The sequence below is a fragment of the Puntigrus tetrazona genome, chromosome 18, assembly GCF_018831695.1.
Source record: "Puntigrus tetrazona isolate hp1 chromosome 18, ASM1883169v1, whole genome shotgun sequence".
Classification (NCBI taxonomy): Eukaryota; Metazoa; Chordata; class Actinopteri; order Cypriniformes; family Cyprinidae; genus Puntigrus; species Puntigrus tetrazona.
Window position 1 is genome coordinate 25,321,895 of NC_056716.1, and position 16,524 is coordinate 25,338,418.

A 16,524-nucleotide genomic window follows, 5' to 3' on the forward strand; every position below is an offset into this window, starting at 1 on the left:
AAAAAGTAAAGAGTTCCATATTTGTTCGTGCCTGTAACAGTTAGACCTACTCCTTTCTTTGTGACAAACACTGTAGGCCTAACAGACCTTAATAATAATTAAAAATAAGCCTGTGAGGGATAGACTTTACAGTATGCTCGATCATATGCATTATTTCGTGGAGATTTTGTCTACTGAGCAATCTTCTTAAGTTCAGCAATAACACAGTCCAAAACACAACACTTGACATCTAAAAGCATTGTTTTGGTGCTTGTCAAAACCTAAATATTAGCTACTAAGGTTTATTACATTTATTATTTTATTTATTTTAAGCAAACTGATATGCTGTTTTTTGTGTAGGCTATTTATTGGCCAGCTATGTAAGATAAATTTAAAACTAAAGTCTACCTGCACTTTTAAGACGTTGTTGGACCAATCTTGTGAGCAGACCAAAACTGAATTGATGTCCAAAAATATAATACTATAGACAGTTAAAAATTTCCGACATAAATATTTTGCTTCAAACACCAAATTAATATGCCACATAAAATCTGATCAGTGATCCAGCAACATAGAAACGCCAACACGGTACAACTTTCCTTATTTTATTTTGTATCGATTTATTTATTTATTTGTGTTGTTTTTTTTTGGGCTATGTTTATATTAACTTTAAATTCCACCACTTGTGGTCTGGAATCCGTTAATAGACCGTGCTCGTTGTTTGACTTTTATTTTGAAAATTGCCGCCAGGAAGTGCTCTCTCTTTCGCATAGGAAGTTGAATTATCAGCTGATCATGGTGTTTTGGATGGAAGTTGCTTTTGGCACGGAGGGGCTCTTTCTTTATCATCTTAAGCAAATCTTAAACGCCAGAGACGCCGGAAAATAAAGCTGCATGTAACAGCGCGCTGTCTCCAACAACGGAAACGGGGGCACCCGGAGAAATCCGCGTTATTATGAACAGATGATGGTCATAAGTGGTGATCTGTTTGCTTGCTGTTGAATCATCGGAAAGAAAGAAAACAACGTCAGGCGAGGCTCGTGCGAGTCACTGATAGTCTGATGTGTGTATCTTGACTTATCTCGGCCTGTGATCGCTGCCATAAATAGCATAAATGCATGTCATTTAACTGGCTGGACACGACATTTCCTTTGTTCGATGTAATAATTAGTAGATTGTGCTTTGTGTGATTCAAGAGTAAGTCAAAGGTCAGATCAAAGTGTTGTTGTTGTTGTTTTTTTTACGACAGCAGTTATATGATCGCTTTGTTCGCCTGCATATTGGTTAGAAGATAAAATACGTCTCGAATTAATTCATGCTTATAGAAGTTGACAAAAGAGCAGCAACCTGTAAGCAGTTATTCATTCTCGCTGTGACCGACGTACAGTTTACCCGTTTAATTTATTTAAGCTTTGTCACTGGCCTTTTTATAAGTGTGCTTGTAAGTGTGTGTCTGTTATTCGTTGAATGGTGTTATTTATAAGCATGGTGACGGTGGAATGCGTCGATAGCTGGATTGCATCACTTGTGTTTTGACATATCTGACGTCAGGGCTGTCGCGTGTCACTCAAACTGTATTTAAAGTGTGCGGGAGCTTTTTTTTTTAAACATACTACTTTGTCATATTTTGGACCGATTTGGCGATTTAACGGTGGATTATTCAAGATATTTCGAGAGGAAAGACTCAGATCTGGCACAGTCAGAGATCCTCGTTGATATTCCCAATTTCTCCCCGCCAATGCTGGATCTGGAGGTCGTTCCTGAGCGATCTTTGGGAAATGAACAATGGGAATTCGCATTAGGTGAGTATGAGATCGCTTCAGAAGACAGCTAGAACAACTGAAAACAAGCACACTTAATATGACGGCACAGTCTTTTGCCATCTGGATATCATAAATGCATCGTGTTTGACACGTTCACGTCTGATTCTCACGTGACCTGAAAAAGTTTTTTTTTGTCCCTCTGTTTTGTTTCGCTAGGACTAATACAGGAATATTCAAAGAACACATAATATCAAAAATATATTTCAATAAATAAATATACTTCAGCGTTAGCGGAATCTTGAATGTGTTTGTGTTGATATTGGGTATTATCCAGTTTATTTCCTTTCTACATACTCAATAAAAAATGCAGGGAAATAAAAATATTACTTTATTATATGCTTATACATGTATTGTTTTAATTGTATAAATAGATATTTTTAAATCTCAGACAAGAAAACAGTTTATTAAAAACAATATTTATATTCTACTTCTTTGGCCAAAGAGACTAACTATATTTGCGTCTACTTTAACGAATGATAAAGTTATGTATTTATTCACGTATGCTATTAACAAATCGCAACATCGCGCTCGTGATTATTAATTATTTTGGCTGCCAGTTATTTTTAATTTAATTTTATTATTTTTGTCCCTCAAACTGAAATGTACCGCTTTTTTTTTTTTTTTTTTTTTTTTTTTTATACAGTTAATTATCGTTATTGTACCCCACAAAAATACAAGTTATTTATAGTAAATTCTATAGTGTTTTTAAACATAGTTTTACATAAAAACATAGTTTTTAGTAAAGTAAGCTGTAGTGTATTGTAGTATAAAATACCCTGTAGTTCTAGAAAACTTACAAATAAATAAAGTATTGGGTGAAGTAATTTGTTTATATCACTTTAGTTGTTATATTACCACAGGAACTACAGAACTACCACAACAAATCAATTCAAGTACTTTGCTATAGTATGGTTCAAAAACACTGTAGTATTCACTTTAAATTACTATAATTCTTTTTTAATGTGGTGTTACTCGATCATTAAACTTATATTAAAGTTATATGAAATAAAAAAAAACCCACTATTGGACTGTGCTGTGTAATAATACATTTATAAACTATATGATTATGTGTTTGGTACCCTGTAATTATCATGTTTCTGCTGTACACCTTGTACAGCTGTTGACGCCGCCTCTTTCATCATCATGTTAATGTGAACTGAACTGTTTTGTCTGGATTTGTTTCCAGGGATGCCATTGGCCCAGGCCATTTCAATATTGCAGAAACACTGCCGAATCATCAAAAATGTCCAGGTGCTCTACAGCGAACAAGTACGGATCTGCCATTATTATATCTACGCGAGTTTTTTTTTATCTAAGATACTAGTATATGGATTATTTGTATCCTTATTTGACCCGTTTCTCTCCCTCAAACAGATGCCACTCAGCCACGACCTCATTCTCAACTTGACTCAGGATGGAATTAAACTGCTGTTTGACGCCTGCAACCAGAGACTGAAGGTGACGTGTGTGTGTGAGAGAGAGGGAGAATTTGGGCTAAAATGCGTTTCTTTCTAACACTGCCTTCGTTGAATATATCTCCATTGAGTCAGTGTTGTTTTTGCAGGTGATTGAAGTGTACGATTTGAGCAAAGTGAAACTGAAATACTGGTAAGTCATCTTGTTTAGCCACAGTAGTTATGGATTACATTAGTGTTTCACCCAGAATTAAGCTTTTAAGATTAAGATATAATTAAATAGAATATAGACATTATAAATATAGAATTAAGCTATACTGACATACTAATAACTTCTTTGTTAGCCACAGAAATGTATATGATGCATTTCTTTGTTCATTACAGTGGAGTACATTTTAACTCTCAGGCAATAGCACCTACTATTGAGCAGATTGATCAGTCTTTTGGTGCTACTCATCCAGGAGGTAGGATTTATTCTCTGTCAGTTATTTGTATGGACTTCTTTTGCTGTGTTTTTATTGTGGGCTTCATGTTCTTTCTGTCCAGTCTACAATGCTGCCGAGCAGCTCTTCCACCTGAACTTCCGAGGGCTTTCCTTCTCTTTCCAGCTAGACTCGTGGAGTGAAGCTCCTAAATATGAGGTGAGACTAGGTTTGCTCCCTGTGTTCATGCTACGTAATGACACCATGTTCAAGGTATTTAGATGGAACTTCAAAGAATACAGGTAAAACGTATTGTATTTGGTATGTATAAATTTGGTATTTCCTTGGTATTTTTTGTAAGTGTGTACTCTTTCTTTCACATAGTATTTGTTCTAGCCAGTGACGTAGAGGGAATTACCCACTGCCTTAAAAATTTACTTATTCTGGTGTTACGTGATTGCTTTATATGAATAGCCATATAAAAGTAATTACTGTACAGTGCGTGCAAAAATGTTATGCATTCTGAGCGTATTTTTTTCCGAACACAGCTTTACCAATTCCAAACATTTAGCATGTTGTTCTTATTAAATGAGGATAATGTTTTAGGATTCTTTACTTTAGGACACCTAGAAAGGTTGCAGTTTTGGAAAATGGCAAAAACTTGGCAAAGGGTTCCTGTTGGCTTCACACTAATTCTTAATTCTAGATTCTTTTGCAGTTAACTAGTGTCTTTTTTTTTCACCACTTTTTTTCTGACCATGCTCGCCAGATAAGCATCTTGTTGCTAGATGGTTATGCCTTAACTCTACAATTTAAATATTGCATTTGTTTTTAAAGGAACACTGTGCTTTAAAAAAAAACAGACTCATTCTCCAACCCCCCAGAATTTGAGTTTTTGAATCAATTCAGCCGATATCCGGGTCTGGCTATAGCACTTTTAGCGTAGCTTAGCATAGATCATTGAATCTGATTAGACCAGAAGCATCCTGTTTAAAAATGGCTTCATGGACAACTATATATCACTTAGAAATTTGTAAATACGAAATTAAAAATAGTTATTAAGATTGATGTGGTTTGGAATTGGTAGTTGGTGCTTTTTGGAATATCAACTTGCATAATAATTATGCACGCACTTTATGTAGAATGATTGCAAAAAAATACTACTACCATATTAATAATGAAGTAAAAGTGGATAATAAATAGTAGGATACATAAAGATAAACAGATTATTGCATGTAAACGAATAGCATTTAAATTAGTGTTTTACAATATATTAATAATTATTTCTTTACTATTATAGTTTATTAATTTTATAGTTATTAATGTTTAATTAGCTTTTATTTTTGTATTATTGTAGTTTTTTCAGTTTTTTAGTTTAGTTCTAGCTATTTTATGTAAAAAAAGAAATGTATTTGCTATTTAGGTTCGAAACATTTAATTTCAGTTTTAGTTCAGTTTAAGTGCTAATTTGTATTTTTTATTTTTTTATGTTGATTTATTTAATGTTTAATTTTTTTTAGCTTTATTTCAATCGACAAAAATGTTTCAATAGATTTAAATGATCATAATAACCCTGGGCCATGTATGAGTTTATCTAAAATACATTACTGTGATGATGTGAGCGTCCTTTCACCAAAAGAGACACCAGCACATGCGCCTTGTTCTACTCCTAGCTGTTTTGCCTTGACAGCCTAACTTTGCCCATGGCTTGGCCTCCCTGCAGATTCCCCATGGGGCCACTGTCAAACGGATGTACATTTACTCTGGAAACAACCTTCAAGAAACCAAGTAAGAGCCGTGCATGTGTTTGGTTATTTGTGGTGTTTATGTGTAAGTAAAACGCCATATCACTACTAATGAATGCGTACTGCTGTATACTATTGAGCATGGATGGTGTTTATCTAAAGTCATCGTCTTATTATGTCTATTTTATAAATTTTATGTAGCCCAGGGGTGCATTAATCTGCATTTAGTCTGAGACCTTGATTGTTCAGTTTAAGCACTTGTTAAGATCGCTGTGGGTTGCTTTCCCTCAAGCGGAGAACATTGTAAATTATATATTTCTTCACAGGGCTCCGGTGATGCCTCTGGCCTGTTACCTTGGTAATGTGTATGCAGAAAGTGTGGAGGTGTTGAGAGATGGGGCGGGGCCACTGGGTCTCAAACTACGCCTGCTCACTGCAGGTATTTTCCATAAAACTAACATCGGGCATCATTATGTAATTTTTTAATAAACATGCGCGTGACCGAATTCATTTGAAGTATTATGATGAGAGCAACCCTGTTTTCTGGCAAGCTTGTGTGTTTAAAGGCATATCATGACATGTTATACCCAAAGTTACGCAGTGCTTAACAAACCAGCATAAGTAATGTGTGCTTCTGGGATAAATAAACATTATGCTGATTATTGTTTGATTGTTCGTCATCGCCAACATAAACAAACAGCATAGGTTTATTTTATCACTATAGCATAAACCATAAAGCTGGCATAATCATAGATGTATTGATCTTATCAAAGATGTTTATAGAGATTCTATTAGTCATTCTTTTGAAATGTTCTTGGTAATCAGCATTGTGTTGAATATATATAGTTTTTGTTGATTTTGTTTTTATTTTATTTTATTTTTTTCAACTGGAGAGCCGTGACCCAAAAATGGATTGGAGGTCTGTTATGATAGGGGTCACTGACAACAGAAAAAAAACTATAACAATTGCAAATCATAAACGGCAACTATGGAATCATGCATTTTGGGATAGCAAAATACATAGGCTTATCAACAACATTTTACTGTTAATAAATAATATTCTTTTGAAAGTAAACAGTTACAGTCATTATTCTTAAAACAAACTGTTTTTAAAACATACTTTTTAATGAAATTTATTTGCTGTTCAAAGTTTGGGGTCAGTAAGAAAAAAATTGTTTAAGACTGGAGTAATGGCAACTAAAAATTCTACTTTGCTATCAGGAATTAATAGCATTTTAAAATATATTAACATAGAAAATAGGCATTTTATATTGTAATATTTCCCAATATTACAGCTTTTACCTTATTTTGTGTCCAGTAAATCCATAAGACTTTTTTTTTTCTAAAATAATAAGTATTTCGAAAAGCAATAAAAGTTATGTTGATTCTGAAGGTTAGAACGCAACGTGTGTTTATTTATATATATTTCTTAGCCAATTGTACTGCTGCCTTGATGTTCAAAGTGAAGTCTCGGTGCTGTAATCCAGATAATAAGTGATATCTAGTGATCCAGTAATAACAATAAACAAGTATGCTGTTTGGAAGTCGACTTTTTCACATTGTTTGTGTTTTTACTTTCTCAGGATGTGGCCCAGGAGTGTTGGCTGATACGAAAGTGCGAGCCGTTGAGAGAAACATCTACTTTGGAGATTCCTGTCAGGATGTTTTGAGTGCTCTTGGCTCTCCACATAAGGTCTTCTACAAGTCGGAGGATAAGGTAATGCCGCTTTCTCAGAAATAAATGATCGCTTTCCCTCTCTACATTCATTCTGTTTGTCTTGAAATATCTTTTCCTTTTTTGTACGTCTCAGATGAAGATCCATTCACCCTCCCCTCACAAGCAAGTCCCGTCCAAGTGTAATGACTACTTCTTTAACTATTATATTCTGGGAGTGGTGAGTATATATATTATTCGATTACTCCATTATTTAAATTTTTTCAGTTACTTAATAACATGCTGCTAGTGTTAATTTGTTTGTTCGGGTTACATAAAACCATTGAATCACCGAGCAGTTATTCTCTCAATGTCTTTTTAGGATATACTGTTTGATTCTACAACCCACCTGGTCAAAAAATTTGTCCTTCACACCAACTATCCCGGCCATTACAATTTCAACATGTGAGTCTCATTTCTCTGCTTTTATTGTTTTCTGTATTGTAGGGAATTTAAATGTTTGTTTGGATATATATTTCAGTTGGCCACTGCTGTTGGGAAGGTCATTCTAGAGGTTTTTCCGTCTGGGCGTATCGATTGAATATTGATTTTCATTTCATAACGCTTGCAGTGTTTAGCAATATGTGGTTTGAGTATCATATTCCACGAGAACATCAGAATAACTGCCCATTATTCCCATCTCAGATATCATCGGTGTGATTTCAAGATTCCTCTCATCATTAAAAAAGGTCTGTATCACATTCTCTGGACTGGATCATTATACTGTCCTGTCTATGTGGTGTTTTGGGTTTCATTCTTTAAATTGAGTTTCAGATGGGGCAGATGCACAGAGTGAGGACTGCATTCTGACCACCTACAGCAAAGTGAGTGCATGGACCTCAATGCATAGTGAACATATGCATTAGAATTGCGTGATATATTATGCATTACTGTATGTGATTAAATAGGTTTTTAAGCGAGTACTAATTATGTTTTCAACATTTGCACTCAGTGGGATCAGATTCAGGAGCTGCTAGGACACCCCATGGAAAAACCAGTTGTGCTACACAGGTGAGAGCCAAAGGGCCACACAAATGCAGCGTTATTTTAGTATTATTAATGTAGATGTACAGTATTTATTAATGTTTGAATTAGCTTTTAGTTGTATATTTAATTCATATATGTTGTAGTTTGTTGCTTTTGTCATTTTTTTTATATAGTTTTAGTTATTTGAGCTATTTATAATAGTTTTCATTAAAAATAAAAACACTGCAGAAACCTCTGCACATTAAAAGCTGTTACATTAACTGATTGGCTGTGCACTGCTCTGCAGGTCTTCTTCTGCAAACAACACCAACCCTTTTGGTTCCACATTTTGCTTTGGACTACAGCGGATGATATTTGAGGTATGTGACTGGGTCAACTGTGTGTGTCCTGTTTGTTTTACTTAGTCAGCCAGTAAAAAAAAGTTGCTTTTTAAAATAAAAATAAATATATTAATAAAAAAAACCCCCACATATCTATAAATGGCAGATTTGGTATTCACACAGCTGTTGCAGCCGTGCTATGTGCACAGTTGAGTGGGAATATCATTGGCTCTACAGGAATGTACTGATATAAAAATTTTGGTAGCACTTTTTTACAGTAAGGGAAGGATTCTTTATTTGATCCTCTAACTCTAGCAGTCTCTATTGCAATTCTAGTCTTTAAAAAGTAGCCTTTTACACTTGCAGTCTTTCATTTACTAACTGCTTGTTTTCATTAAAAAAATATATTATTTTTCTGTTCAATTAATTTTCTGCTAAAATCCTTGTAAACTTCAAAATAACGCCCTTTCTTGTTTAAGAAGCCATTTCACTCACTTCACAAGTGAGAAACTACTATCACAAATGTCATTTTATGCCAATTCTAAACAGAATGATGCTATTTTTTTTAAATCAAAAAGTCCCTATTATTGTCAGAAAACAAATATGGTAATGATGTAATAATCGCCCATAGCTCATACACACGAAAAACTAAGCACACAATTTACTTTTGGATCTCATCTCTATGTTATTGCTGTGGTTGCAGGTCATGCAGAATAACCACATAGCTTCTGTGACTCTTTATGGAGCGCCTCGTCCAAGTAGCCTGGCCCGGGCCGAGCCGAGCGCCCACTGAGGAAGCCCCCATACCCATGGTGCCCGTCCAGCCCTGCAGAGCCTCTGAACTGACCAGCAGAGTGTGCCTTCACTCACTGCTGCCATCACACAAGCTAAAGCGAGACATGCTGGGAGTTACTCTGGAGTCAAACTCGCCCCGCCCCCAACCCTTCACATTTTAATAGAGGCCCCGATTCGGTCTCCTCCTCCAGTAATAGCATGGAGGCTGCCTTCAGCCTGCTAATGATCCCAGATAACCGTGCAAACCTGGCTTCGCCCCCAAAGCTTTAACCCAGACATGCATCAACGTTAGCATCGGTATAATACTTGTGGATGCACAGTGATCCATTTACACACAAGCATATTGTGTTTTGTTTTTTGCCTAACCTAAAAATTTCCATACCAGATGCACCAAGGGCAAACAGCGAATCGATTTCTCCTCTGCACGCTAAACACTTTAACAAAAACGCACATGAATTCAACTTCATTTGCTTTCCGACGAGCAGAGGATGAGAGCAAAGTCAAATGAGGACAAACTTTTTCGCAAGCAAAAGTCAATGACGAGTGTGTTTTGTATGCATTTACGCGAGGTTCCAAGCACAAACTAGCACAGTATGGATCCAGTGCTGTGAAAATGTTTTTGTGGCACATGAGCAGGCTCCCATACACACGTAACGATTCATAAACTCATTAACTCATACCAAGTCAGCGGCACAGAATACCTCCCATTTTAATAGCGTACATCCGCTTGGTTGATTCTGTTATTGTTTTGTTGTTCGTGAGCGCATTCGTTTTGAACATTTGCACTAAGATACACCTAATTTACTTGATAATTGTCTCCTGTCCACTGAGGAACGCTTTAATTGCCGAGTCTCGGAGAGAAAGGACGGCGGGGGAGGGAACGACGACGTGCAATCTGGATTTCAAAGCTAGTTGCGACCCTGACTGGCGAGAAAAGCCATCCACCCATCGCTGTTTCTCTTTACCGCTTAAAGCCGTCAATTCTGTTGCCGTCTTTCTTTCTTTTTTTTTGTCCACAGTACAAAGATGTGAAGTTCTTTTACCTTATTCAGTATCTTAAAGTCTTAACTGCAGAATTGTCTTCTGTCGCCTGATTGCCAAAACGTTAGCCAAAGAAGAAACAACAGTTAGCTCTCTGTCATTTTAAATTTACATCGTAAGAACATTCCCGTTTGATTTAATCCATCCAGTCCCTGAATAGTTTTTAATGTTTTAAAGCTTTTTGATCTCCGGATTTGTTGCCGTTGTTTGCGTAGTAAGTAGACGTGATGTTTTCTGTAGCCATGTCCATGTCTGTACAGATCTGTAAATAACGTACACTGTTCTCATGATTTCATTGGCCTAATGGTACCCTTTTTAGATCAGCTGACATCTGGAACTTCCCTACACTGCTAACATATCGAGAGTTTTTGGTTTTCTTTGACAGCCCTTGAGGGAGACAGCATCCATTGTTGTCCTGCTGGCCTACATTTGATCACTTCAAGGTGGATTTAACAGTGATGACTAGAACGTTTTAACTGTAGTAAATGGTTTGTTCACCTCAAACCGTTCGTTGGAGTGCTGCCTGACAGCTTAGCCACCCAAAGCCGTCAAGTTCCAGTTCTCTGATGTCGTTTCCACCTCCCTCCAGGCTCCTGCAGTGTGTGGTTCAGGCTAATTCGGGCATTTTTAGCTTTCTGTTACATTAACTGTGCTGGAAGGCCATCAGTGGTGTTTTTAATATATTTTACCCTTAGCTTTTGGTCATTTAAAAGGAAGATGCTATTAACATTGTGCCTCATCTCCCACCGAGCCTGTCTTGACTTTTTTCCTCTGTAAATGAAATTGTTTGAAAAAACGCTTTGTCTATGTCTGAGCATGTAAAGCTAAATTGATAGTTTTAGTCTTTTTGTTTTTTTAAAATCGTACCTGAATATTAAAGGAAAAGGAAAAACGGACTCGTTGAGTATTGAAGTCTTGTCAAGAAAGACTAGTACTATGCAAGCCTATTTCCGCCATGGAAACACAACAAAAAATGTGAAAAGGTCAATTGAGAAATGTAAACTCAGAATTGTGAGGAAAAAGTCAATTGTTAGATTACAATTGTTAAAAATTTACAATTGTGGGAGATAAACAATTACTTTTTGATTTGATTTTTAATTCATGGTGGAAATAAGCTTCCAGTTTACTCTGTTCAAAATGCAGCATATGAAAAAAATGATGTTATGGGTCAAAAAAATATATAAAAACATGTAGATGGCCCTTCATGAGTTGGGGTTCACTAAGTGGTTGTGGTGTTTCTATTAAAATACAACCAGTACTTTTTGAAAACAGCGTGAAGTTCCACTTTAATAAGTTTAAAGTAAAATATGTTTAGATTAAAACATGTTTAGGGCTAAGGATCAGATTTAAAATGCACAATTGGAACCTCTGTTATCAATAAGGAATAACACAACTGCTGTTTTAGTGTCATTTAGAGTGTTTTACTACAGGAGAAATATGGTCTGATGGCCTGATTGCCTGCACAATCTCAGGTGGATTTTTTTTTTTTTAATGCCAGGAGCAAGCGAATGCTTAGTTTTCATCAAATGGGTTTTGGCCGTATTGTTTTCTCTTCAGACTTTATCCTATTTTTGCATCGGAATGAATGAATGAATGATCGTCCTGAGGATTGTAATTAGAAATGGACAACCTCCATACAGTGTAATGCGCATATTAATGCTATGTATTGTATCCCTCTATATTGTATGTTCTTCCCCATCCTCCAAAGTGATTATTTTTTGTGGATTCAGTACATTTAACCCATTTCTGGAAATGGGATTTATCCTCAATTAAAAAAAAAAAAGTGTGTATCTAAATTGATTGCAATGTGGTGTTTTGTATCTCAGATATTTTTACTTCTGTAGATTTAAGAAACATGTACGCGGAAGATCAACATTATCAGGCACTTTTTTGTTGTTTCTTTTTGTTCTATTTTTGAAGCAATAATCGTTGAGTTGATGGATAATAAATCAGAACGGTCTGGTATATGTTTGTCAATAGCTCATAATGGTGCAACAATGCTGTGACCATTGGATTTTAGTTTCCTTGTTGAATCTACTGAAAACATTATAATTTTTTTTTAACTGCTAAACTTTGCATTTTGTTCATTAAAAACTGTTACAGTGTGTTCAACAAAAATATTTAAAGAATGGATGTAATAAATATGGAGGGAAAAAATGGAGGCATCCTTTGTCTTTTGTTAAAAACATCTTTTTTTAATTTACTTTAAAACAAGCTCAAAGTGTAGTAGTATGTTCATGTTCACAGCAGGCTATACCAAATTCAGTTTAATCTAAATCCAAAACACAGCAGATCATCCGAAACAATACAGCACATTAATCGAAGAAATATTGCTCAGTTTGATGAGTAGTGCCGTTTTTCTAAAGAATATATACAGTAATAGTCTGTACTATGATACATAACCCAGTACTTTTTTGCATGAGAATATCAGTATCAACATTAGTGTCCATTTTGTGCATACAAAATGTGTCCGATTCCTATACAACTTCCTATACGATCTTTATCATTTTTCTACAGTAAGAGAGGAATAGTTAAAGTGTATGATACAGCTATTGGTTTACAAAGCACATTTTAAAGAACCATCTACAGAACTTTTGCTTTTGTCTTAAATGTGCATTTTTTAAACAGTCTTTTAGACCTTTTCACCCTAAAATAATCATTTACTCATCAGTTCTGGCTTGAAAGAGTTTTTTTCAGTGAATAAAGACTTAAATATCTCACACGCTACTGTATTGCTTCAAAGAACATGGAATATAGCGTAAAAGTTTCACAAATCACTTTTTTGAGTATGATAATTAAGGATCGTTAGATGTTTTTTGCATAGAAAAGAGCAGTCCAACATCCTCGAACAATCATGAAAGTCTGCACATGATATGCAGGGAAAAAACTGCATAATGTGTCCATGAATCAAAAAACAGTTGCAAAAGCCCACTCCTTCATTTTAGGTATATTATGGCCAAGTTGTGCTAATTCATCATTAACTGTGGTCACGATTTTACTAAAATTAAGGAACAATTTAATAAAACATACAACTACAATTTAAGAATTTGTTCCCACAGTTTAATAATTTCTGCTAAATTGTTAATAGTTAAACGGTGGTGTGCTAAGCTCATTGTAGTTTAATTATGACTATGATTTAAATCGAAATGAGGGATGGAATTTTCTCATAGCCGTTGTTTGATGTTTTATGTTTCAAAGTGCATTCATTATTTTGGAGTTAATGTTCCACAAACACTTTCATCCCATAGTCGTTGTCCTTTGCCTTGCTCTTAGCTGTCTTAATCTTGTCGCTCCACTGAAAAGGAAAAACCGTGGGATCATGACTGCTGTGACACTGAAGGCTAGGGTCATGAAGAAGGTTCCACATGAGCCAGATCTGTGGGACTGTCAAGCTGTGCACCACCATCAGCTCTCTGTAGAAGCAGGGGTCGAAGACCTGGAGGTGGGGTGCAGCAGATGGTCTTACGATTCCAAAAGTGCGGAAGCCCTCGTGACGAGTCGGCTGAAGGCCGATCCTCAGAAGACACATGCCTAGGAAGACATCATCAATGGGGAAGAGCTCCACCTCTTGGCAGGCAAGGTGGAGCTTCAATGCGGTATGTCCTGACATGACAAAACCACCTCCACCCGCATAAGATGGATAAATGCCCTGGCCATAAATAAACTCTGGGACAAAGTACTTACTGTTGCGTCTGCGGATTGGTTTCGCATTTACGATGATGTCGCCAACAAAGAGGTCCTTACTGATCTCTTGACCCTCAAGCATCTCCAGGATATTGTCAATGTTCACATACACATCTGCGTCACCCTTAAAAATAAATTTGACTTTGGGACAGCTCACATTGATCCACTGTAGGAAGTGGATTTCTTTTAGCGTCAAGTTGAAGAACGTGTCTTCAAAGTCCCACAGAAGGATATCGTTAAAAGTGCGACTTTCATATCCCAACAGTTTGTCCCATAACGGGAGCGCTGTTTGATTTTGGGGCACACCGAGAAGAAAAACTCTCTTGAGTTTTTTTTGGGACGCATCTTCTCGTCCCCATGTGCGTCGAACGACCTGGCGTTTGTCGAAGTCCATCGCTAGTGATTTTATGGCGATCAGCATGTAAGGGGCTCCTTCTGGTCCAGAACACTTTTTTGGTTGATCGATTAGCAGCTTGAAGTCCCGTTGGTCTTTCTTTCGAAGGTAATCCTCAAAGTCAAAGGAAGCATGGGTTGGTTGCAGACTTGCTGTCGTTGAGGGCTGGTGAAACTTTGACTTTGCTTTGTTACGTGATTTTTGAGATTTGTCCTTTGATGGTCCTTGTGCTTTAGGCTTTATCTGAACCACAGGTTTGCAAAGAGGGATGTCTGGAGATTTTGAAGGTAACGGCTTTGTTTGCTGTCCCATCGATGCTCCACTGATGAGGGGTCTTGAGCTGGTGGACCCCTGTTCAATGTGCAAAGTCCCCCATACAGGCGTTATTCTTTGATGTGCATATAACAGCAGAAAGAGAAGCACCAGCAGAATCAGGGAGCAAAGCACATCTCCCTTTATATAGACCCTTCTCATGGTGTGCAGGTTTCAGTGTTATCTTCCTATGAAGTTCTCATATTCCTTTCTAAATATTTGGATTTTCTCACAGCCATAGCAGATTCTGTACAAAATAAATGAACAGCACCAGTTTTCCTCCTAAAAATCAAAACTTAAAATGCCTTCTTTTTTATTATAAAAAAGTTTGTACGTTTAAAAAGTCGTTAAAGTCAGTTTCCTATTGTGTAAGATATGTCTGAGCGTGAGTTACCACAGTCATCCTGGATGTCACGAAACAACAGGAGACACAGGATATTACTTTACCAAAGTTATGCTCCATATACAGCCAGGACCGCATACTTCTGTGAAACAGAATACGCAAACAATTTTTAACAGGATTCACATCTGACATCTGTGACAAACTTGAAACATAAAAATATTTTCTGGCACTTCAAAGTAAAATAAACATTGATTCTGTTGAAAAGGCTTAAACATCTCTTTCATGTGAGATATCCACAGATAAACTGGGGCTGCTTTGCAAGTTCAGTCAGTTTTTAAAAGATACCTATCACATAAAATTCAACGTGTCAACAACACCTTTTTGATTTAAATAATGCTTAATTCCTAGTATATATCCTCTCCTAAACGATTGAGAGGGATTCTGGGTATTGTGAGAGGCTATTTTGATATATATCCCCTTAAGTTTGTCAGGCATTTGTTCTGTAGACTGATAATAAAGCCTGCGTTTGGAGATTTTGATTCCTTTCACTCTGTAAATTAACATCGTTACGCAAGTTGGCGGTGGATTCTTTTTTTGTGAGTCATTGAATCATTCAGTCATTAGATTCGTCAAAAAAAGACCATAGTCGAGCTGCCTGTCTATTAATGCACTAAAATAACCCCAAAACAATTAAAAAAAATATTTACACATAAATTACAACACAGATATACATGTGCTGTATTTGATCTATAACTGACTTTAAATTCACAAAATCTAATTCAGTTCAAACGGCATTAATCATTATTTTGACCTCTGAGCCTCGAAACTCAAAACAGCGACTCGTATAAATCATGGTCTTGAACAATTTGTTCGCTTAAGCGATTCATTCAAAAACAAAAGAGGCTCCGGATTAACACATAATTTTAGGTACCGTGTAAATCAAACATTTAAAATTCACTTTAAACACAGGATTGCACTTTTGGATAAAATCTTTTAAAAAGTATCAAACACTAGGCTACCTCATAGAGCTAAATATGAAAACTTATGCTTACACCCTTAAGGCATAGTTATGAGAATGCGCATGCTTTTCTTTTTCAAGTGCATTCATTTTGCATTAAAGTTTCGCGTTCAGTCTTGTTCAGAAGTGCCTCAAACTTTCATTTACACGACTTACCCAGATGAAAGTGTACCAGGACAGCAAATGACAAGACAGCACTGCAACCAGATCCAAACATCTGCTTCCACTATTAAAGCTGCTGCAATACACTTTTGCGTGTGCATGTTTCAAAAAAGCTGTTCCTGCTCGCTAAAAGGTGCTACGTTACAAAATACACAAACTTGTGCATATTCGGAGGACTCCATAAGCGCAGGAGTTCTCTAAATGCACATTTTCGAAGTAAAGCTCTTTCGTTGGTCACGTGACAGCCCAGAGATTGTTGGATGCGTCGCGCGCCAGATGCCAGCGCAGCAACTGGAGGCGCTTTTGGGAGCGAGGACGTGAAATCGGGAACGCGCACCAGAATTATAAATTTGGGACTCGTGTCCCGTAA

General features: G+C 36.5%; 2 protein-coding genes across 5 annotated transcripts; one reads left to right on the forward strand and one right to left on the reverse strand.

Moving 5' to 3' along the window:
- Positions 1-761: 761 nt before the first annotated feature.
- Positions 762-12,111, forward strand: phaf1 (phagosome assembly factor 1). 3 transcript variants are annotated; one of them, XM_043264603.1, is made up of 17 exons: positions 762-1,042; positions 1,645-1,781; positions 2,989-3,071; positions 3,177-3,260; positions 3,367-3,410; positions 3,602-3,681; positions 3,764-3,858; positions 5,330-5,427; positions 5,711-5,823; positions 6,968-7,101; positions 7,196-7,279; positions 7,421-7,503; positions 7,744-7,787; positions 7,873-7,922; positions 8,051-8,109; positions 8,372-8,444; positions 9,109-12,111. In XM_043264603.1, the coding sequence occupies exons 2-17, from the start codon at positions 1,718-1,720 to the stop codon at positions 9,196-9,198; spliced, it is 1,278 nt and encodes a 425-aa protein (XP_043120538.1). In that variant the 5' UTR covers positions 762-1,042; positions 1,645-1,717; the 3' UTR covers positions 9,199-12,111. The 3 variants fall into 3 exon arrangements, with proteins under 3 accessions (XP_043120538.1, XP_043120536.1, XP_043120539.1); XM_043264601.1 differs by having other exon boundaries at positions 762-1,781; XM_043264604.1 differs by having other exon boundaries at positions 762-1,781; positions 5,363-5,427.
- A 329-nt stretch (positions 12,112-12,440) lies between these two features.
- Positions 12,441-16,441, reverse strand: b3gnt9 (UDP-GlcNAc:betaGal beta-1,3-N-acetylglucosaminyltransferase 9). Of its 2 annotated transcripts, none has more exons than XM_043265144.1 (3): positions 16,149-16,441; positions 15,079-15,116; positions 12,441-14,878 (listed from the first exon to the last, which is right to left on the reverse strand). In XM_043265144.1, exon 3 carries the CDS (start codon positions 14,791-14,793, stop codon positions 13,459-13,461), a length of 1,335 nt encoding a protein of 444 aa, XP_043121079.1. In that variant the 5' UTR covers positions 14,794-14,878; positions 15,079-15,116; positions 16,149-16,441; the 3' UTR covers positions 12,441-13,458. The 2 variants fall into 2 exon arrangements, with proteins under 2 accessions (XP_043121079.1, XP_043121078.1); XM_043265143.1 differs by having other exon boundaries at positions 15,026-15,116.
- Positions 16,442-16,524: the final 83 nt, after the last annotated feature.

Coding starts and splice junctions, on each gene's coding strand:
- b3gnt9 (XM_043265144.1), bottom strand. CDS start 14,793: ATGAGAAGGGTCTATATAAAGGGAGATGTGCTTTGCTCCCTGATTCTG.
- phaf1 (XM_043264601.1), top strand. CDS start 1,718: ATGCTGGATCTGGAGGTCGTTCCTGAGCGATCTTTGGGAAATGAACAA. Junction 3,072..3,176: donor AGGTGCTCTACAGCGAACAA/GTACGGATCTGC, acceptor TCCCTCAAACAG/ATGCCACTCAGCCACGACCT. Junction 7,504..7,743: donor GGCCATTACAATTTCAACAT/GTGAGTCTCATT, acceptor TTCCCATCTCAG/ATATCATCGGTGTGATTTCA.